Here is a 22,908-nt window from a genome sequence, read left to right as displayed (position 1 = left end):
CAATCTCAGATCAAAGAGGATCAAGATTGGTAGCCATAAATCGACTTCTCCTCCATAAATCTGTCCAAGCCCCTTTTAAAGCTATAAAGGTTAGTGGCCATCACCACCTCCTGTGGCAGCATATTCCAAACACCAATCACACGTTGCGTGAAGAAGTGTTTCCTTTTATTAGTCCTAATTCTTCCCCAGACATTTTCAACAATGAATGTCCCTGGTTCTAGTATTGTGAGAAAGAGAGAAAAATGTCTCTCTGTCAACATTTTCTACCCCATGCATAATTTTGTAGACTTCAATCATATCCCCCCCTCAGCCTCCTCTCCAAACTAAAGAGGTCCCAAACGCTGCAGCCTCCTCCTCATAGGGAAGGTGCTCCAGTCCCTCAACTTCATCCTTGTTGCCCCTTCTCTCTGCACTTCTTTCTATCTCCTCAATATTCTTTTTGATGATGCGGCGACCAGAACTGGACACATTAGTAATCTTAAGCGCGGTCTTACACCACTGCTTTATATAAGTAAGGGCATGACAATCTTTGCAGTTTTATTATCAATTCCTCTTTGTAATGATCCCCAGCATAGAGTTTGCCTTTTCACAGCTGTTACATGCATTGAGTTGACATTCCCATGGAACTACTTCAACTAAGACGCTTCTAAATCCCTTTCCTGGTCTGTGTAACTGATAGCACTGACCCCTCGTAGCGCATGTGAAGTTTGGATTTTTTTGCCCCTATGTGCATCAATTCTCTTACATTTTGCTACATTGAACTGCAATTTGCCATTTCAGCTCCACTCACCTAATTTATCAAGGTCCGGCCTTTGGAGCTCTTTCGAATCCTTTGTGGTTCTCACCACCCTACATAATTTGGTATCATCTGCAAACTTGGCCACCACGCTACCCACCCCTACTTCCAGGTCATTTATGAATAGGTTAAAGAGCACTGGTCCCAAAACGGATCCTTGGGGGACACCACTCCCGACATCTCTCCATTGTGAGAACTTCCCATTTACACCCACTCTTTGTTTCCTGTTTCTCAACCAGTTTTTAATCCATAGGAGGACTTCCCCTCTTATTCCTTCATTGCTGAGTTTTCTCAACAGTCTCTGTTGTGCCTGCTTGGAAAAAAGGTCCACCCCCCCCCCCCCATAAAACTGTATTCCCGTGGCTGTTGGGGAGATCCGTGATGAAATCCATAGATATTACCTGCCAGGGTCTGGCGGCCGGGGGGATGGGGTGTAGCAGTCCGTGGGGTTTACCAGGGATGGCTTTAGCCTCCGCACACGTTGGGCACCCCTTTATGTACGCTTCAATGTCCTTGCACATGGTGCGCCACCAAAATTGCCTCCGGAGTAAGTGAAGTGTTTTTAAAAATCCGAAATGTCCTTCTTGGCGAGCATCGTGGCCTGCCATGAGAACCTGCTTACGTAGGGCCGGTGGGACGTACCAACATTCACCTCTTTTCCAGACCCCCCCCCTTGCAGTTGTAGGAGGGGATCAGACTCCTCCTTCGGTACCTCCTGTTGACCGGCCTCCTCTAAGTGACGTAGGAACGGAGACACAACGTCTGGTATCTTCGTTGGGGGGGCGCTGGGGACGCAGCTGTCTGGGATCGGGTTACCGCCAAGCCCAATTGAGAGGGTGTCAAGACAGTGCGAGGTATGGCGCGTAAAGAGGTATCCGCCCCTTTGGGTAGGCGGGACAAAGCATCAGCCAGTTTGTTACTGTTACCGGGGAAGAAATGGACCGTAAAGTCAAACCTGGAGAAGAAATCAGCCCATCTCAGTTGTTTGGCAGACATTTTGAGTGGAGTAGACAAAGCTGCCAGATTCTTATGGTCTGACCACACTTGGAAGGGACGAGCGGCACCTTCCAGCCAATGTCGCCATGTAGTAAGGGCTTCCTTGATGGCAGCCGTTTCTTTATCACCACCTGTCCAATTAAGTTCAGGACCTGACAGTTTTTTCGATAAATAAGCACACGGCACAAGTTACTATCTGTTTTATTTTTTTCATGCGGCGTAGAGCCGCCTCCCAAAGCTTTGTCCTAGCTGGCCGATGTGAAATCCATTTAAAGGCATATTGGGATCCGGGTGATGTAAAATGGGTTCAGTGGTGAAGGCAGTTTTTAGGGCTTGAAATGATTCCTGGCAAGCTGGGGACCAGGAGATGAAAGCCCCTGGCTTAGAAGCCTGAGGTCCTTTCCCCCTGGTTCGCAGCAAATCTGTAAGTGGGAGAGCAACCTTGGCAAACTGGGGAATGAAATCATGATAGAAATTGGCAAACCCTAAAAATGACTGGAGTTCCTTGCGGGTGGTGGGGACCGGCCAATTAACCACTGCAGCTACTTTAGCCGGATCCATTTCTAAGCCCTCTGGAGAGATCCGATAGCCCAAATAGTCTATGGATGTCTGATGGAAGACACATTTGGACAGTTTGGCAAATAGAGAATTCTCAAGCAGACGTTGCAACACTGCTCTGACCAGACGTTCATGCTCTTCCACTGTTTGGGAATAAATAAGGACGTCTTCTAAATAAACTACCACCCCTTTGAATAGAAACTCTTGAAGAACGTCATTAATGAGTGACATAAAAGCCCCCGGGGCTCCGGATAACCCAAAGGGCATTACGCAATATTCATATTGACCAAATTTAGTATTAAACGCTGTTAAATGTTCATATCCGTCAGCAATACGCACTCGGTAGTAAGCTTCTCTCAAATCCAGCTTCGTGAAGATATCAGCCCTTCCCCAAAGCCATCGAGGGAGGTCTTTGATTAGGGCAAAGGGGTATTTGTTTGACAATCCAGACAGGCTGCTCAACCCCCCCTCGTAATCTGCTGTGCAAAGACGCAGGGTCCCATCCTTCTTTTTCACAAATAAAACGGGGGCAGCATGGGTGCTCTTGGTGGCCCGGCGAATAAAACCACGAGCCAGGTTTTTATCGAGAAAGGCACGAAGCTCCTTCTCCTCGGTTGGGCTCATCCGATATATTCTACCCTTAGGAAGTTGCGCCCCTGGTACCAAAAGGATTTTACAGTCTGTGTCCCTATGGGGGGAAGTTGATCACATTCCTGTTCCTCAAAGACTTTTGCTAAATCCCAGTACTGTTTGGGAACTCCGGCCAGCTCCGGGTTTGTGGTGACGGCGAGGGCTATTGGTTGGAGCTTATCGGGGAGTTCTTCTTACTCCGCTGGGGGTTCCCCTTCGTGCATGTGCCCCCCACAAGGCGGATCGGTGAACCGGACGATGCGTTGCCCCCAGAAGATGGTGAGTTCGTGGGAAAGCAACCAGGGCATCCCCAACACTATGGGGTGTTTGGCGACCGGAGCCAGGATGAAGCTACGTCTCTCCCAGTGTTCCTCACAACGTAGGAGCACAGGTTGGGTCTTGAACCGGGCCGGGCCATCGGTGCCTAACGGGCTGCCGTCCATCTGGGTGAAGGGGATGGGTTTCGCTAAGGCTATACGTTCGAGTCCTAATTGCTCAGCCACTTGTGGCCTCATAAGGCAGTGGGAGCAACCTGAGTCTACGAGTGCTCGTGCTAGAATATGGGTATGTTTGGACGTATTGGTCAGGGTAGTCATAATAGTTATAGGGGCTCCCCCTTCACTCACCACATCTGGTGCAGGAATCTCTTCCACAGGGCTGGACGAGAGACTCACTCCTTCCGATTCGAAGTCATCGGCTTCCCCGGGATCGTCCTCGTAGGTAGTTTGGGCAGCTCCTTGGGGTCCCCGGGGACCCGGCTTGCGTGGGGTACGTGCCGTCGACTTGCGAGGAGCAGGGGTAGGTGTTTTTTGTTTTTTCGGGCAATTGGCCGCCATGTGGCCCGGACCTCCACAGTATAAGCACAGCCCGAGACGGCGGCGACGCTCAGAGGTTGACTCGGCTGGTTGTGTCCCTGTGCTCGCCTTTTACGGCGGGGCGGCGGCTGCCGCTGTTGGTTTGGCAGGGGGCTTGCTGGGTGCGCTCTTCCCCGACTTAGAACGGGTGAGCCGGGCTGCAATCAGGTTTCCGACTGTAATCCATTCAGCAATGGTTTGTGGTTCACGCACCATACAGGCCCAGGTGCAAATTTCTGAGTCGACTGCATCATGGAAATATTCACACTTCATGCGTTCGGGCCAGTCCGGGAGTTTGCTTGCTGCTAAACGAAATTCTCGGGCAAATTCCGCGAAAGTTTTATTACCCTGCTTATGTGTTTTAATCGTCTGAGTGGCTTTGTTAACTTCTTCTGGATCTTGAAAGCGCAGTCGTAGTCCTTGGAGTAAGGCCGCTACGGTTTGGAGTTCAGGTGCCCCTTCTGGTTCGTGTAGTTGCACAAACCATTCGGCAGCCTCCCCATCCAATACAGATCCGATGTCTCGCACTTTCTCCGCTTCGGATCTATAGAGATCGTTAAATTCGAGCATGTGTGCGTCTAGTTGTAGGATGAAATATGGCAGACGCGCAGCCGTACCGTCGAAACGTGTAGGAATGGGAGGGCGAGGGTAGCCTCTACCAGCCATTGGCGGCCCCGGTTGAGCCGGGACCGGACCGGGCGGAGGTGGGGCCACCGGAGGTGGTAGTTGCACGGGAGGAGGCTGAACGGGCAGTAGCACTCTACGCTGGGGCAATGGAGTCGCTGGTTGCTGGACGGGATGATTGGGGCCGCTGGGTAGGCGCATCGCACCGCCGGTGTTGGGCAGGGTCGGCTGAGTTGCTCCGAGATCCCTCTGTAGCAACGCCTCTCTTGCAGCCAGTTCTCTTTCTCGACGTGCGAGAGCCTCTCGGTCCCGTTGTAGTCTTTCGCGGTCTCTGCGCTGCATCGCCGCTTCAGCTTCTCCATGATGTTCCAAAGCTTTAAGGCATTCACGTTGACGCTGGAGCTCAAGTCTGGAGTGTTCCAGGACCTGACCATGGGAGGTGAGGTCTTTAATAAATTGGTCCCTCAGAACACCCCTTTCATGTGATAATTCCGCTGCCATGGTCCGATGGTGTTGTTCGCGTTCCAGTTCAAAAGCCAAACGCTCATTCTCGAAAGCTTCGCGTTCTTGCTCCCGTTCTCGTTCGAGGGCCTCCCTTTCCCTTTCGAGGGCCTCCCGTTCTTGTTCCCAATCACGTTTGGACCTCTCGAGGGCCTCGAGCTGTTCCCAAAGATCCGGCTCTGCTGCGGGGGTATGTTTCATAGCAGCCAACGCCGCGGTAGAGGTTCCCCCAAATTCAAACCTCTTCTGAGGGAGTCCAGCATCCTCGAGCGGTCGGGCAGCCGTCCCCTCGAGTTCCGCTAAGTCCGGGGGTTCGCGGCTACGGGTGTCCTCCGCGAAGGTGAGCCTGACCCTGGAGCTTTTAGGTATCTCCACCACTTCTTCCTCAGTTGGCGGTAGGCGTGAGGTCTTAGGGCGCGCGCCGGTACTCTGCCAATGCTCCTCGGAAGGGGGATCCTCGAGGTATTGATCCAGGAATCTTGCCAGGGATTCCTGAGTATCTCCATGGATGGTGGAAACCCCAATTTCCTCCTCCACTCTACGCATCACCGGTTTGTAATCCACATTGGGTCGGGTGGTGAAATGTCGCTCCAAAGGGGCACGATCCATTGACACCCCGCCACCGGGATCGTAGAAGTCCTGATCGCAGCCTTCTAGGCGCCCGGCCGAAAACCGCGGCGGGCTGGGCCATCAGGGGAGTCTTTCTTCCACTTGCTCTTGCAGTTGGAGGAAGGACACGCCCGCTGAGCCGAGGCTTGGAGAGGGTCACCAGGGAGACTGGTTCCGCTGGCTCTCCAGAGACTGACCGTCCAGATGGGAAGGAAGACAGGGAACCCTCTATGGGGCTGGGGCTACCACTGTCAATTTGTCGCCCTCCAACTGCTTAATGAACTCTCGGGTTTCCCAGTCCCTGCATGATGGTAGACACCTGGGAGTATAAAAACAGACGGAGGATGGTACTTGACCAGGATCAGTCTGAAGATAGATGTTTTAAGAGAATCCGCATAATGTAAGGAACCTCAAAGAACTTGAAACAAAGCAACTGAGTTCAGTTCATTTATTCCATAAACTTCAACGGTCACACACACGGAATGCGGATTCTGACTTCACAGACCCAACGTGTCGCTTTTATGGACACGATGGCCCCCCTCCCCGAACACCCAGGAAACTCCCAAGCACAGTTCCCACAACAGAGCAAAAGCAGGTTTTCAAAGACTCAAGCTGAAATCACACACGATAAGCATAGCAAGGTTAAGCATCCTGAGCACAGAGCCCAGAGCAAGGAATGTGCCAAGGTCAGGTTGGCGGAGTAGAAACACACACACTAACCACCAACCTTACACGAGCCTTCTCAGTGGTGGCCCCCAGACTTTGAAACACTCTTCCTACAAAAGCCCAACATGCTCCTTCCTTGCTCCCCTTCCCTCAAGGAGTACCATGTGAGCGTGCCCTCTAGAACTAAATTCCATTGCCAATGGTTAATTAGGTATCATAAGTCTGCCAATTGTGGTTTATTTTGTTGTGCAGCAACTTCAGTTGATAAGATTCTTTGGATCTTATCAAAGCAAATGAATGTGATTCCCGCCCCCTCCCCTTGGAGTATTTTGTACCAAAACCAGGCTGGGGACCAGGCATCTGTGTATATCACTCTCACAAGACACAGTTTTCAGATTCTGGGAATGGATGATCTGGGTTGATCCAAAACTTATTTTGTAGTGCAGGGCTGTTACTCAACAATACTTGTGGTTTTATCAACAATATTTGTGGTTGGACTGAAGTATAAACAATCTGGAATTGAAATTAGATGACTGGATAGGTGGCCGGTTGGTTAAAGTGCAGCATGAATGCCCTGCCAGACTCTCGAACGTGGAAATAACAGAGACCGTAGGAAAGTCCAAAAGCAGTTTATTCCTGGTGATACAAAGAGTAACAATGTAAAGCAGGACTTATATCCTTTAAACCCCCCACACCAAATGTCCACTATCTACTGCAAAGCTACAGAGAACCTGGGAACCTTTCTTTGAATATGGGCTGGCGCCTGGAGATTGCTAGGAAAGGAAGAGGGAAACAGGGAAACAATTGCAAATCACACACAGCAAGACATCAAGATACTGACAGGCATGGTCCTGACATGCCCAAGGACAGCATTCAACTTCTGAATTCTAATGGCTGCTGCCAGTTCTTCCCAGAGATGGGAGAAGAAGACTTTGAAATCTGTGGGTGGGTGGGTGTCCTCACAACAACCCTGTGAGATAGGCTGAGAGACGGTTCATCTGGCCCGAAGGCACTCAGCAGAGTGTAGATTCAAACCCAAGACTCCCAGCTGGTAGACTAACAATTATTTTCAGGCACCCAGCACCACGATTCACTTGAAGTCCAGCACTGTTGCAATGATCGAAGAAATCATGTGCCATGATTAGTGACCTTCACGGAGGCTTTCCAGCAGGGTTTTACTTGTCTGCTGGGAAATTAATGGTCTCTTTTGTTAGCCAAGTTTGGCAGAACGAGAGCTTGCAGATCAAAGAGAGGAATCTTTTGTCGAGTGTGGGTGGTGAAAGAGCAATAAGAACTGCAGAATTTTCCCCCTTCGTGCTGAGCAGCATTAATACATTGCTAAGTACTGGCAGCTATCATTAGGTATGTTTCATCATCTGATACACTTTTAGCTCTGTCGATATGAATCTACAGAGGATCTACAGAGCTTTTTGAAGTTTAAAAATGCAAATTACACCAGGCTTAGTGTATGGATTTTTTTAAATCTGCAGTTTTTAACTAACATGTTTTTAACATGTGTTTTAAACATGTGAGCTCCCAAAGGCACCTGAGTAGCACAGTGCTGGACTAGATCGACTCTGGTCGGATCCAGCTGGCTTGTTCTTATGTTCTTAAAAACCTCAGCATGAGGGTGCTAAACCTCTCTCTCTCCAGGGACAATTTACCTCTGGGAAAGGGTGCTGGTAGGAACTCTCTCGGCTCTACTTCCCCAATGGAAATTGGCCTTCCCCATCGATTCTTTTGGTTTTAAAAGGATGGTTGTGCAAACTACTGAAATCACAACGGTGCTTTAGATAAATGCTTTATTGCTTGGGTTTGGCTTTTCAGTCTCAACGTGCTCCTGGTATTTTGCAATAATTCTTACAACAACTCTGTGAGGTGGGCTGGTATCTCTGAGAGAGCTACTGGCCAGCCCGGGCCTCCCCAAGGCCTGTGGCTAAGGGGAGCTTTGATGCTGCAGCCCTTCCCTTTCGCTGCTGTTCTGCACCACCTGCTTTGAAACTTATTCACAGTCATTTGGAATCAGACGAGCCCTGAGAGCTCTCTGGACACGGGGGCGGGGGGGGGGGGGGGCTGCCTTTGAGTTCCTCTTTTCTTCCACTCTCATAAGTCATCCGTCTTTCCACAATACAGAAATAAACTGGAACTTTCTGCTTGGCCATTTTAATTTAAATAGACCACAAACTTCCTGGAATTTTTGACATATATTTTTACGCCAAGCTGTTAACCCCTTTGCTGTGAAGACTTGCAAGTTATTTCCTCAAACCATTTTGATGCAGTGTGGGAAAAATTCACCATAACCAGCCAAGTTGAGACGTCCTTGCCTGCAGCTGGCCAGCCACAAGGACGTTTCCCTTGCAGGAACCACCAACCCGCTCGGCAGAGCGAAAGCACTACAGGAGAGGAGGGTTCATTGCCACACTACATGGAAGCCCATTGAGCCTGGCTCACACATTTTCCTATCTTGCCCTGCCTTTGAAGACCCCAGGGCAGCATCTGGTTTGCCCTCATGGCCACCTTTTAGGCTGTGTGTGGCTGAGAGGGAGCAGCTGACCCACAGACTCCCAGGGAGTTGGTTGTGGTGGGCTTTCCGGGTTATGTGGCCGTGGTCTGGTGGATCTTGTTCCTAACGTTTCGCCTGCATCTGTGGCTGACATCTTCAGAGGTGTATCACAGAGGGAAGTCTGTTACACACTGTGTCAGTAAGAAAGGAATGTTTTTAGCGGGGTATATATTGTCCATGTCCCAGGGTAGGGAACCAATCAATAAGTGTTTGGGTGGAACGTGCTATGCAAAGGTGTGGTTGATAGTATTGTGTTGAGGGAGGGGTTTTCAGTCCAGGGAGTGATTCACATTTGCATTCCCTGCAGCAGCAACGGTCTTAGTGAATGCAAGCCCTGTGTCTGCGTGGAGTCCATTGTCTATGAACCTAACATGCCCTTGGCCTTTTATTCTGGTGTTTTTAATTACTGGTAGCCAAGTTTTGGTTAATTAGAATCTCTTCCTTGTTGAAGTTTTCTTGGTATTTATGGATTTCAATGGCTTCCCTGTGTAGTCTGACATAGTGACCTTTTTTGTCCAGAATTTGACAATGTTACCTACACTCTGAAATAAAGACTTTAGAACAAATCTACAGTTTCCGTTGTTTCCAGACCCGAGGTCTGACAGACTCCTGCAGAAGTGAGGGGGTCTCTCTTGTCCTTTGCTGAGCGTAGCATCTGTGATTCCCTTGAGGTATGGTATGAATATTTTTTCCTGTGGTGGGCTGTTTCTCCTCAGTCCTCTGGGTCTCTCGTGGTCTTAAAGCTCTTTTGATCTGGTAGGTATGACGGTGGACAGGGGCCGCATGAGAGGCGGCCGGTGAGAAGCAGTTTTGCTCGCCCGCCTTCTGACCTCCGGTCTATCTCGAGGAATGAGGGCTGTGAGGTTCAGGCACCCCCTTCTTCGTCCTTGGTGCTGATTAATGCTGGCAGAATACTTTCTGGTGTGAAACGTGTGGGTTTCCATTTCAGAGGCATGACATCGGAAGAGCTGTCTTGGCCTGTCCCAATGAAGGCAATCGGGGCACAGAACCTGATGACGATGCCTGGAGGAGTGACCAAGTCTGGATACCTGCACAAAAAAGGAGGCACGCAGTTCCAGCTTTTAAAGTGTGAGTGGGGAAGGGAGGGGTCCTTCAGCCCCACCAAGGGGGCTTCCATTGAGTGTCTGTTCATGCTGGCACTGCTGCTTCACCTGCCATTTGGTCAGAGGAAACCAGGATTTGACTGGCAAGTCGTTTTTTTCACTCTTTTTCTGCACGATCAAACACTTGTTTTTAGTGTAGCAAAGATGGCTTCTGTTGTAGCTGTGTGGAAATTTCTGGTTCTTGGATAGGCTTCATTTTACCCAGGAAAACGGTCATCCCTTGCTGGTGTGCAAAACGTGGTGGTGTTGTCATCCACTTCACCTGGTCACTTGTAACACTGGCTCGCTGCAAACTGTAATCCCTCCCATACCTCTTCTGCACCCCCCCTCCCCCAATCCCTGCTAATTGAATTATCTCATCAGCAAGGTTTACCAGCCCTGGTCTCAAATTCCACCTTCTACACAGGAGCCATGCTTAAGGGTGGTTCAGAATGCAGCAGTGAGCCCTGGCTAAGGCCAACAAGATACGAAAGGAAGGGAGGGGCCCTGCATTGCTGAGGTTGGCTTCTAATTCACAAACCACTGTCAGGGAACCAGAGTTGCAGCTGCCCTGCGCCAGTAGAAACTGGTCCAGATGCAGGATTGAAAGAAGAAGAGTTTCCATCTTTCTCTCCTGGAAGGAGTCTCAAGGTGGTTTACAAACTCCTTCACTGCCTCTCCCCACAACAGACACCTTGTGAGGCAGGTGGGGCTGAGAGAGTTCTTGAGAGAACTGTGATTGACCCAAGGTCACCCAGCAGGCTTCATGTGGAAGAGCAGGGAAAGAAACCTGGTTCCCCAGATTAGAGTCCACCACTCTTAATCACTACTCCATGCTGGCTCTCTGGAAGGGAAAGGGCTGGTATCTCTTATTATTATAAGGGGAACATCTGGGAATGCTGCCAGTCTAGACTTCTTTCTATCAGCCACTGAAACTGAGAGAACTATCCAGTGCCTACTTATGTTAACTGATCCCTTCTGGCCTTTCCACCCCCCCTCTTCCCCTCCCTTTGGGCTTGTTCCAGGGCCACTGAGGTTTGTGATTGTCCACAAGGGCTGTATTTACTACTTTAAGAGTAGCACATCTGCATCCCCCCAGGGTGCCTTCTCACTGAAGGGCTACAATAGGTGAGTTGTGCGTTATGCTACATTATGCTGTATATATATTAATATATTGTGGGGTGATTTCAATCTGCTTCTTTTAAATATATCAGTGTCAGTCTGGTTATAGAAGCCCCTGACCCATGTGGTGACATCATATAATTTTTCTTTTGCCAAGGCAAAATGGCCAGATTTGACACTTAAGTAAATTGCAGAACACCTTGTGGGTAACTAAGAATTAATCTACATGTATAAAGACACATATCCTGATGGTCGGAGCCAGGTGGGTATCTGGCAACCATGCATTTGCCACTAATAATAATAGAATGTTATGTCTTTTTATTAGGAATTGCACATGTTAATCTAAGTCCAAGCAGGTATAAGTTTTATGTATCTTCTATAATTCTGTGCTTTCTCAAGTTCTTTTCAGTTTCTTGAGAATACCCTTCAGGAAGGGCATGCACAGTGCAAGAGGAAGCGCTTCGGGACAAGATTTCTTGCCCTGAAGCACTTCCGGTCCCACTGCACGCCCCAGCGCCAGTGGATAATTGGCCACGCTGCGTCTTCTGCTGCCTTTAGCAGTATCTGAATGCTTTCTGCATCATGATAAATAAAAAGACACAATAAAATTGATGCAGCTCTAGATCTAGGCAGGCGGGAGTGTGTGGGGGGGGGACAGTTGGTCTGAGTGATGGGCAGAGATTGAGTGGTTGCAGGAGGTAGAGAAGGCCCAGTTGCCCACCACAGATGGCTCGTTCTGCAAAGTGCATGCTGCGTGTCCCATTCTTCCAGTTTGGCTGCTGCTAGGATGTGGGGGAGGCTCAGTGGCACAGAAGAGGTGACTTACACTGCAGGAAGTGTGCCCTATTCCCCCATTCGGCTTCTGCTAGGTTGCAGGGGTGGCTCAGCTGCCCAGCAGAGATGGCTCATTCAGCAGCAGACGTGTCCTGACTAGGCGGCTGCTGCTAGCAAGTCTGCTCTTCTCCCTGCTGGACCTTCTAATTCTTTGTCTTCCCTCCTCCCCCCTTTCAAGAACAGCACATTGACGGTGGCTCTAGTAGGCTTTGGGTGCACCCAAGATTCCGGGGGGCGGGGGGGGGGGGGGCTTAGGGCACATTCTGAATACTCACAGGGGAGAAGAGTTTTGGAGGCTGATGAATGTTAATGATTTAGAATGTGGGATGGACCCCTTTTTGCTGCCCCCCTGTCAGGCCTGTGCCTGACTGTTGGGGGTGGCGGGCATTTGCGAAGGGAACTGTGTAGCTTTCTTTTCTGCAGGTGTCTGGTTATCACTCTCTCCTTTGGCTGCGGGCTTCATGTGTGAAATGTTCCCAGCCCTGTAGTGCTTTGTAGTGGGAATAAAGTGAACCGTTTGGTGATAAGGGGGCGGGGAGCTCGGGCGGAATATAGGCTAGTAGTTTGCACGGGATCCCCAGAATCGTCTTTGCTGATGTTTACCTTTTGCTTCAAAATAAAGACTTTAGAACAAATCTACAGTTTCTATTATTTTCTGACCCGGGGTCTGACACCTCCCCCCTCACCTTGTGTTCTGTCACGGTGCTGCAAGGCCTTGAATAGCCTGGAATTGAATGGGCTCTTCTCCCTCCTCCCCCCCCACCCCCCGCTTTAAAACTGAGATCTGTGTTATACTTGGCTTTGCAAAAAGTCACAGGTCAACCTGCCCACTCATCTGATAGGCTTGACCTTCCCCAAAGAGCCCGATTTTACCTTTGGGAAAGTGGGGGGAGGGGGGGCAGAGGACCTGTTCACATACATTATATGCCATCATGTTGCTTCTGACATATGAATCAGTGACCTCCAAAACTTCCTCTTGTTCACTGCCTTCCTCAGGTCTTGCAAACTGAGGGGCGTGGCTTCCTTTCTTGAGTCAATCCGTCTCATGGTGGGTCTTGCTTTTTTTCCTACTGTCTTCCATTCTTCCTAGCATTGTTGTCTTTTCTAGTGATTAACTTACAATTGCCTCAATTTAGTCATTTTTGTTTCTAGCAGCATTATGACCAACTAAAGCTTTTTTGGGCTGCGAAGGAGCGTGAGGTGGGTTTTGGTATTTCCCATGTCAAAATTATGCGTGCTGTATTTAAAGAAATGTCCAGGGAAAGGCTGGGCTGAAAAACATTATCCTTGGATTGGGTTTTTCTGTGTGCAGAGGAGATGAGGGAATATTCAGACATTATAGATAGATAAAACAATACAAAATGTTCATGGAGGTCAACATAATTTATTCTGCCATTTAAAAGAATTGTGGATTATATTATGTTGATTATATGCTTATATAAAATGTACGGGGGGCATCCTTTGATACTTTTGCCCCCCTTCAAAAAATGTTGTTTATTGTGTTCCATTTTATGTCCATGCAGCACTCAGTGGAATGAGACTGAAATAAGGAAGATTTGGGTCCTAAATGGTTAGCGCACGTGCTTAATAAGCAAGGATCCAGCAGGTTTCTCAAGATGCCAGCCCCACAGAGTAGAGAGGATTTGATGTTATGTGGCTATCTAGCTCAGCACCATCTACTCTGACAGAGGCAGATTCCGCATGGGCCAAAAACAGTGGCGTGAAAACGGTGTAAAATGGTTTAAAACGATGTTAAAGGGTTTACACCATTTTGGGCCGCTTCTGCCCAAATCCCACAGATCTTGCAGGTGATATGCAACTTATCTTGGAGAACTGAGAGAACTTTCACTTCCTCTTGGTAAAGATTCCAGGACAAAGCATTACAGATTCTGCCTCATAGATTTTATTGAAAGGGCAACTAGTAATTTTGACTGAACTTTGTGCCATGTGGACAAATAACATAATTTGAGGTTTTAAAAAACTATTACTTTCACTGTTGTACAGGGTTATGCGGGCAGCAGAGGAAACAACATCAAACAATGTATTTCCTTTCAAGTTGGTCCACATTAGCAAGAAGCACAGGACCTGGATTTTTTCTGCTGCCTCTGAAGATGAAAGGAAGGTGACATATTTATGGTTCCTAAAATATAATCTGGCATGTTAAATGAAATAGTTGTAGCTTCTCAAAGTACAGTCCAGGCTGCTGCTGAAAATTCCTCATCTTGAACTTAGAATCACAGAGTTGGAAGAGACCACCAGGGCCATCCAGTCCAGCCCCCTGCCATGCAGGAACACATAATTAAAGCACTCCTGACAGATGGCCTCTGTTTAAAAACCTCCAAAGAAGGAGACTCAACCATCCTCCGAGGTAGCGCATTCCACTGTTGAACAGCCCTTACTTCCAGGAAGTTTTTCCTGATGTTTAGGTGGAACTGCTTTGCTTGTAGTTTGAATTCATTCCTAACTCCCTAAGCTGCTCCTCATTGGACCTGGAATCCAGATCTTGAACCATTTTGATCACCCTCCTCTGGACCCTTTCCAGCTTGTCAATATCCTTCTTAAATTGCGGTGCCCAGAACTGGAGACAATATTCCAAGTGAGGTCTGACCAATGCAGAATAGAGAGGTAATATTACATCCCTTTGATCTAGACACTCTACTCCCATTGATGCAGGCCAGATTGGCATCGGCTTCCTTGGCTACTGTTTCACACTGCTGACTCATGTTTGAGGTCTACTAACACTCCCAGATCCTTTTACACGCACTGTTGTCAAACCAGGTGTCACCCTCCTTATAACTATGCATTTAATTTTTTTTCTGCCTAAGTGTAGTATTTTAAATTTATCTCTGCTGAGATTCATTTTGTTAATTTTGGCCCAGCTCTCTAATCTGTCCAGGTCATTTTGATTCTGTCCTCTGGGGTATTACCTACCCCTCCTAATGTGGTATCTGCAAATTTGATTATCATGTCCTCTGTTCCATCATGCAAATCGTTGATAAAAATAATGAATAACACTGGGCCCAGGACAGAACCATGTGGCACCCCACTAGTCACTTCTTTTCAAACCTTTGGGTTGTTCAGTCAACAATTACAAATCTCTCTGACAGTAGCATTGTTTAGCCCACATTTTACCTACTTGCTTGCAAGAATGTCATGGGGGACTTTGTCAAAGACCTTACTGAAGTCAAGATATGCTACATCCACAGCATTCCCTTCGTCTACCAAACTTGTCACACTATCAAAAACAAGAAATAAGGTTTGTCTGGCATGACTTGTTTTGAGAAATCCAAGTTGACTTTTAGGAATCACAATATTCCCTTTTGTTTAATGATCTGCTCTAGAATCTTTTCTGGATAATTGAAATCTCCCATTACTACTACTTCTCTCCTTTCTGAAAGTTTGGTCATCTGTTCCAGAAAGGCATCATCCAACTCATTAGTCTGTTCCAGAAAGGCATCATCCAACTCAATAGACCCCCCACAACAAGATTGCTGTTGTTTCTCTCCCCACTAATTTTTACCCAGATGCTCTCAACATGGCTTCCAGGATTCAAGTAATGGATCTGCTCACAGGTGTAGTCATCCCTGACATATAATGGTATTCCTTCCCCTGTCCTAGTTGATCTATGTCTCTGAAATAGGTTATACCCCTCAATTATAACATTCCAATAATCAAACTCATCCCACCAGGTTTCAGTGTTGCATATTATATCATATTTACTATGCCATGTTAGGAGTTCGAATTTGTCTTGTTTATTTCCCATGCTTCGTGGCATTAGCGTAGAGACATCTAAGACCATAGTTCATTCTCCCTGGCTGCTTATTTAATCTTTCCCCTCCCACTGTTGGGCTCTTGAACTATTTGCTCTGTTCTCTCCATAACCTTCATAATTTTATCTCTAGCACTTGATTAACTCCTGCCCTCTTGAATAATGTCTCCCTTCCCCACATAACTCTGTTTAAAGCCTTCCTGATCAGGTTTGCGAGCCTCCTAGCAAGAATGTTCCTACCTACAGCTGTGAGGTGCAGCCCATCCCTTCCCAGGAGTTCCTCTTCATGAAACCTCATTCCGTGGTCCAGGAAGCCAAAACTTTCCTGGCGGCACCACCTGAGAAGCCAGTTGTTCACCTCCACTGTTCTTCTTTGGCTTCCTGGCTGTGTCCTTCAACTGGAAGTAGAGATGAAATGACCCCCTGGGCATCCAGATCCTTCAGCTTCCTTCCCAGAGCCTCACATTCTTGTGATGTCTTAAAAGCTACGTCTTGCAGTGTCATTTGTTCCCACGTGGATCAAAAGGAAGGGGTGATGGTTAGTGGGTTTGACGAGTCTGTCAGCCCCTCTGTGACATCCAGGGTTTTTGCCCCAGAGAGACCGGACACTTCTTGAGATGTCTTGTCAGGCTGCAAATTACTACTTTGTTCCCCTAAGCAGGGAGTCCCCTACCACCACCACCACCACTTGTCTTCTCTGGGGTTTTGCAGGGACCATTCCATGGTCTGAACCTTCTGTCACTAGCACATTCTCCAAGGACTGATACTGTTGAACATTCATCTATTCCTTGCAATCACTGATAAGGGAGAGAACTTCAAATCGATTCTGTAGCTTCAGATTTACAGAATGCTCCCTGGTCCCTCTTCTTCAATGGGTAACATTCCTCCAAATGCCTACCTGCATTCGAGAGCTGCTCTCTTCCTCAAAGAACTCCCCATTGTGTTCTCCACCCAGTACCATCTGCTCCACTCTGTCCAAGAAGCCCTCATTCTTCTTAATGTGCTGAAGAGTAGATACTTGCGCCTCAAGCTGCTGGACCTTCTCTTCCAACAGAGCAACCAACTTTCACTTGCTGCAGGTATAGCTGCCCACATCCTTTGGCAAAAAAACAAATTGGAGACTGCAGCAACTCCCTGAACATCCATATTTAGAAGTGTGAAATAGTAGTCCTAAATAGGTATCCCTTTTAAAAAGTCCTAAACTCCTCTACAGAATGAGTGTTAACCTTGCTTGTTAGTCAAGCTCCTCTTCACTGATCTCCAGGGACTGAGACCTAGTGGCTGAAGCCTCTGCTCCCAATCAAGTCTCCAATTCACCTTCAACTTTCTCCTGAAAGATCAGTTATAATTTAAGGACAACTCCCCCAAAACAAACAAACAAACAAACAAACAAACAAACAAACAAACCAGAACTCACTTTTTGCTCTCTGTCCTGCTGCCTTTCAGAGATTATAGTGTATGCCACTGCCTCTTGGAGATTTCTCAAAAGATCTGAATGGCAGTTAACTATAGCTGGTGCCTCACCAGAAACCCCACCTCTCACAAGCCTGAGGGAAGCACACAGCCAAAAACAAAGAAGCCCCCCACATACAATAAAAACCCTCAAAAAACACACACAAGCCCTTCAAAAACAAACAAACACACACACACACACAGAGTTAAAGATTTATATTTAAAGATTTAAGGACAATACTCCAAAAAGAGTTAACCTTTTGCTCTCTTCTTCTCCCTTCAGCTTCCTCTCAGAGACTGCCCAGAGATGAGTGTAAGACCTGCCCATTTAGCCAAGCCCCTGTTCACTGAGCTCCAGAGACTGAGAGTAGCTGAAGCCTCCGTCCCCAATCAAGTCTCAAACTTACGTTCTGCTCTCCCCTGAAAGATTGGTTCTCACTGATAAAACTGCTTGTGCCACTAGGCCAAGATCACCCTGTTTCCTGTGTGGCCACTGGGGGCTCCCACATTCTACCTCTCACACTGCCGTACCGTGCTAGTTCTAGTAAAACTGTATGAAATTATCACACTGTTAACAGCTGACAGCGGTGTGTGTGTGTTTATGTAATTCTGCAGCACCTGCAATTCTATTTCAAAATTGTATTGTCAAAGGTTTTCACGGCCGGAATCGCTGGAATATTGTGTGGTTTCCGGGCTGTATGGCCATGTTCTAGCAGCATTCTCTCCTGATGTTTTGCCTGCATCTGATGCATTCAGCCCGGAAACCACACAGCACCCCAGTATTTCAAAATTGGTTACAAAAAAACCCTCCTTTGGAATAAAGTGTGATTGTTGTCTTCTAGGATTGGATGGCCTCACTTAGGAGAGAAATAGATCGCTACCATGAGAAGAAGGAATTAGTCACTGACTTAAGGTTGGGCCTTCAGCATTGTCCTGCTCATTCATTCGTGTGTCTTGTATGAAGGAGTTTTTTATAAAGTACTTTTTGCTATTTGAAACTTGTAAAACTTGAAGAAGTATTTGTCTTTAAATACCAGGAATAGCAATAATAATCAGTGAAGACTATGCAACACTACTTAAAAAACCTTACAAATCTCCTTTATAGCTTCAGCAGTTCTTTGTAGTCCTAACACAGTCATAATTTTAAGATTTGTGTCACTGGCCATCAAGAATGGTTATGGTTATGTGCCATGGTTGGATTCAAATAATTTAGCAACCGATTCCGGTGGTGGGATTCAAATAATTTAACAACTGGTTGTTTACAGGATGACAGGGAGATTGCAGAGAAGCTGAATGAATTCTTTGCATCTGTCTTCACCCAAGAGGAGGTGAGGAAAATTCCTGCACCTGAACCAAGCTTCTTAGGAGGCGAATCCGAGGAACTAGTGAAGATAGTGGTAGACAAGGAAGAAGTTCTGGCAGCCATTGATAAACTAAATGCTACCAAATCCCCTGGCCCAGATTGCATTCATCCAAGAGTTCTTAAAGAGCTCAAGCATGAAATTGCTGATCTTCTCACTTTAATATGCAACTTATCCCTGAAATCAGCCTCCATCCCTGAAGACTGGAAGATGGCCAATGTCACACCAGTCTTTAAGAAAGGGTCTAGGGGGGACCCAGGAAATTACCAGTCAGTTTGACATCTGTTCCTGGTAAATTAGTAGAATCTATTGTTAAAGATAAAATTATTAAACATGTAGAAAAGCAAGACCTGCTGAGGAAGAGTCAGCATGGCTTTTGCAGAGGCAAGTTCTGCCTTACAAACTTACTAGAGTTCTTTGAGGGTGTAAACAGGCATGTGGATAAGGGGGAACCAGTGGACATTGTTTGCTTGGATTTCCAAAAGGTTTTTGACAAAGTTCCTCACCAGAGACTATTGAGAAAACTCAGCAATGAAGGAATAAGAGGGGAAGTCCTCCTATGGATTAAAAACTGGTTGAGAAACAGGAAGCAAAGGCTGGGTGTAAATGGGAAGTTCTTACAGTGGAGAGATGTAGGGAGTGGTGTCCCCCAAGGATCCGTTTTGGGACCAGTACTCTTTAACCTATTCATAAATGACCTGGAAGTAGGAGTGGGTAGCGTGGTGGCCAAGTTTGGGATGGTACCAAATTATGTAGGGCGGTGAGAACCGCAAAGGATTGTGAAGAGCTTCAAGTGGACCTTGATAAATTAGGTGAGTGGGCGAAGAAATGGCAAATGCAGTTTAATGTAGAAAAATGTAAAGTGATGCACATAGGGGCAAAAAATCCAAACTTCACTTACACACTACAGGGGTGAGTTATATCAGTCACAGACCAGGAAAGGGATTTGGGCGTCTTAGTTGATAGTTCCATGGGAATGTCAACTCAATGCATGGCAGCTGTGAAAAAGGCAAACTCTATGCTGGGGATGATTAGGAAAGGAATTGATAATAAAACTGCAAAGATTGTAATGCCCTTATATAAAGCAGTGGTGCGACGACACTTGGAGTACTGTGTTCAGTTCTGGTCGCCACATCTCAAAAAGGATATTGAAGAGATAGAAAAAGTGCAGAGAAGGGCAACGAGGATGATTGAGGGATTGGAGCATGTTCCTTATAAGGAGAGGCTGCACCATTTTGGACTCTTTAGTTTGGAGAGGAGACGTCTGAGGGGGGATATGACTGAAGTCTATAAAATTATGCATGGGATAGAAAATGTTGACAGGGAGAAATTTTTCTCTCTTTCTCACAATACTAAAACCAGGGGGCATTCATTGAAAATGCTGGGGGGGAAGAATTAGGACTAATAAAAGGAAACACTTCTTCACGCAACGTGTGATTGGTGTTTGGAATATGCTGCTACAGGAGGTGGTGATGGCCACTAACCTGGATAGTTTTTAAAGGGGCTTGGACAGATTTATGGAGGAGAAGTCGATCTATGGCTACCAATCTTGATTCTACTTGATCTGAGGTTGCAAATGCCTTAACAGACCAGGTGCTCAGGAGCAGCAGCAGCAGAAGGCCATTGCTTTCACCTCCTGCATGTGAGCTCCCAAAGGCATCTGGTGGGCCACTGTGAGTAGCAGAGTGCTGGACTAGATGGACTCTGGTCTGATCCAGCAGGCTCTTTCTTATGTTCTTACAAGCACCATTTTAACAACTGGTTCTACCGAAGTGGTGCGAACCTGCTGAATTCCACCACTGGTTATCTAGTCATAATTAAAGAGCTATTTTTTATGTTTGGAATGTTGGAACTTGTTTTGGATTTTGTGTAAATCACCAGTAGCTCCAGAGTTATGTAGATTTTATTTTGATGCTAACAACATTGTAGAGCTGGGTGTCGTTTTTGTTTGCAAATGCTTGGTTATCATCGCCTAAAGTTGTGGTTGTACAATGGTCAGCTCTCCAACTTAGAGTGCCTTCAGTGTGGTTATACAGTGCAGTGGCCTTTAAAGCATCATTTGCTACTTTGCATTTCCTTCCTTGCCCTTGAACAACTTTCAAAGTGTTGCTGAAGTTCATCAGTAACCACAGAGCAACCTCGTTTCTATAAATTGTATCAACTGGTATTACAGCAAATAAATCGTTTCCTATTTCGGCAGCTTGGTGTGCTCTGGTTTTATCATTTGCATAAGGTCAATGTTCATGTGGCGTAACTCTACATTTCCCCTTCTATTTTCAGTGATTCTGGTTCAGATGTTGACAGTTTCTATGGTTCAATAGAACGCCCAATTAATATCAACTATTCTCAGCATTCAATAGAAAATTCAGGTGAGAACAGAATTTTGAAATGTATGATCCAGTTTAGGCGATGCACTGTTAGGGGTATTATTATAATTTTTGGATTTGGGGAGTTATGTTGAGGGTTCACATTTGTGTGGTTTTTCAGACTCAGGTGACCTGAAAGCACAGTTTTCTTGTACATCTTCTGCTTGGGAATTCCAGTGTGCATGCTTCTACTGGTATCCCTTTCTCTTGTGGAACCATCCGCACTGGGTTAAATATCACAGTAAAAACTAAGTGAGAGATATTCAGAAACAGAATGCCATCTGTCACCCATTTAACATGAACATTAACACATGACTACAAAAATGGATAAGGATAAAATATAATGCATAAGCAAAAAATGTCTGTAACTGTAAAATATTGTTTACAAATATTTTCTCCTGAGCCATTTTTGTAACCATACTGATCAGTACTGATTTCCATGAACCACTGTGTGTACAACAATTTAATTTAATTTTTATTTATTTATAAACCGCTCTTCCCAGATGAGCAGGGCCCAGAGTCGTGTACAACTGTCCCAAGACAGGGACCAGACCCACCCTCTGGGATGGCTCTTCATGTGGTTCCCGTAGACATCTTGGAAACTCCTGCATCTCCAGGGGCTGGTGCTGAGTGCCTTCAGCTCCCAGAGACAGCCTCCCAGAGCCAGTGCCAAGGCAGGGCCCCATGGCTCCCAAGAGCATCTCCGCACCACCTTTCCCTGCTTCTCTGCATCAGTGGTGGCCAGGTCTACTGACAGGGGAGACGTTGCTGCAGGGAAGTGTGCAGAGCTGGCGGAAGTGTGCATGAGCTGGGGAAATAGCTGCAAGACAAGGAAGGGCGGGCTTGGCCCCAACCCAGGGGCCCTGATTGGGCAAATTGGCACTCAAGGGTGGGAGCCCTCTGTAAGAGTAGGGAGGAGCAGAGGCCAAGGAGGAAGCTGTTGGTTGGGAGTTCCTGTAGAGCTGGGGAACTGTTCTGACCATGAGGGGGAGGCAACCAGTGAGTCTTCCTCCCTCACTTCTGAGGCCTCAGGGAATAACTCGGAACTGGGGACTCCAGCCCCAGGAGGGGCTGGCCAGGGTTTCCCACCAGCAGGTAGCACCACAACAACCATCTGTACAATTTAAAAAACACACTTAGATATAAAATTTTAAAATAACAATTCCTACAGAATGGCACCCTTCCTGTTTTAACTTGAGGTTAATAACAAATACAAAGTCAATAAGAACATAAAACATTAAAAAAATATATTAGCTAGATGGATATTATTGCTGTCCTTAACCTGGTGGAACAACCAGACAACTTTTAGGCCAGGGATCTCTAGTACGTTATTAGTTGAGCATAATCCTCTCTGACGGGTAGATTGGCAGAGGCGGTCCTGCAGATATGATGGACCCAGGCCATTTAGGGCTTTAAAGGTTAATGCCAGCACCTTGAACCTGATCCAGTACTCCACCTGGAGCCAATTCAGCTGATGGAGCATTGGCTGTATGACCTTTCTTTCATCCTTTTTTTGTTATTTTTTGGATAATCCCTCCAGTATGTTTGTATTTCTGTTTTCGGTTGCTGCTGCTGGGGCAGGCTTATGCTGTTTTGGGGTCCCTGTGGGTAGTGGAATCCTCCCTGACCTTTTCTACCTTCTCCTAGAATTAGCTGTCTTTCCTGGGAGCTGAGAACTCCTGACTCCCCACCCAACAAGGGTGTGGGGGCTATTGGGATGTCACTTTTATCCCAGCCAGACTCACTTCTGGCTGAGCTGATCGTGTTGTGAACCTGCTGTAAAAGCTGTTGTGGTACAGACCACGGTCCAACCATTCGAGCTATACTGTTTTAATGCTTGAAACCTGTTTTCAGATTATGACCAGGATGAAGACGAAGAATACTTACAGCCGGATAATGCTGATGGTGTAAAATGTGAAGGTATGTTGAACTGGCAAATTCTGACACTTCCCTGTATCCTGCTGCTAGCCTTCACTTGTACAGGATACTTGAATGTGGTCCAGTAATCAGAGTCCTGCATTGGTGTAAAGGTCAGGGGAGAAGCGAGTTAATAGAATAATTGAAAATGCGTCTGTAATAAAATTAAGTGGTGGCGAACCTTTGG

The 22,908-nt window shown here is 46.9% G+C and overlaps 1 protein-coding gene across 6 annotated transcripts in view; it reads left to right on the top strand.

The window, feature by feature from the left end:
- Positions 1-22,908, top strand: part of SH3BP2 (SH3 domain binding protein 2) — a 55,801-nt gene that overhangs the window by 15,570 nt on the left and 17,323 nt on the right. For 2 of the 6 annotated variants that reach the window (XM_048509433.1, XM_048509431.1), the window contains exons 2-7: positions 9,747-9,886; positions 10,926-11,028; positions 13,861-13,978; positions 17,920-17,990; positions 20,719-20,807; positions 22,659-22,724. In XM_048509433.1, coding sequence (XP_048365390.1) covers positions 9,751-9,886; positions 10,926-11,028; positions 13,861-13,978; positions 17,920-17,990; positions 20,719-20,807; positions 22,659-22,724 — 583 coding nt within the window. In that variant the 5' untranslated portion in view covers positions 9,747-9,750. Of the gene's footprint in view, positions 1-9,096; positions 9,469-9,746; positions 9,887-10,925; positions 11,029-12,852; positions 12,905-13,008; positions 13,057-13,860; positions 13,979-17,919; positions 17,991-20,718; positions 20,808-22,658; positions 22,725-22,908 lie in introns of those variants that run through there. The other 4 variants (XM_048509432.1, XM_048509435.1, XM_048509436.1 and 1 more) reach the window with 4 other exon arrangements.

The sequence above is a fragment of the Sphaerodactylus townsendi genome, linkage group LG10, assembly GCF_021028975.2.
Source record: "Sphaerodactylus townsendi isolate TG3544 linkage group LG10, MPM_Stown_v2.3, whole genome shotgun sequence".
Taxonomy (NCBI): Eukaryota; Metazoa; Chordata; class Lepidosauria; order Squamata; family Sphaerodactylidae; genus Sphaerodactylus; species Sphaerodactylus townsendi.
This window is presented reverse-complemented; position numbering and strand designations above follow the sequence as displayed.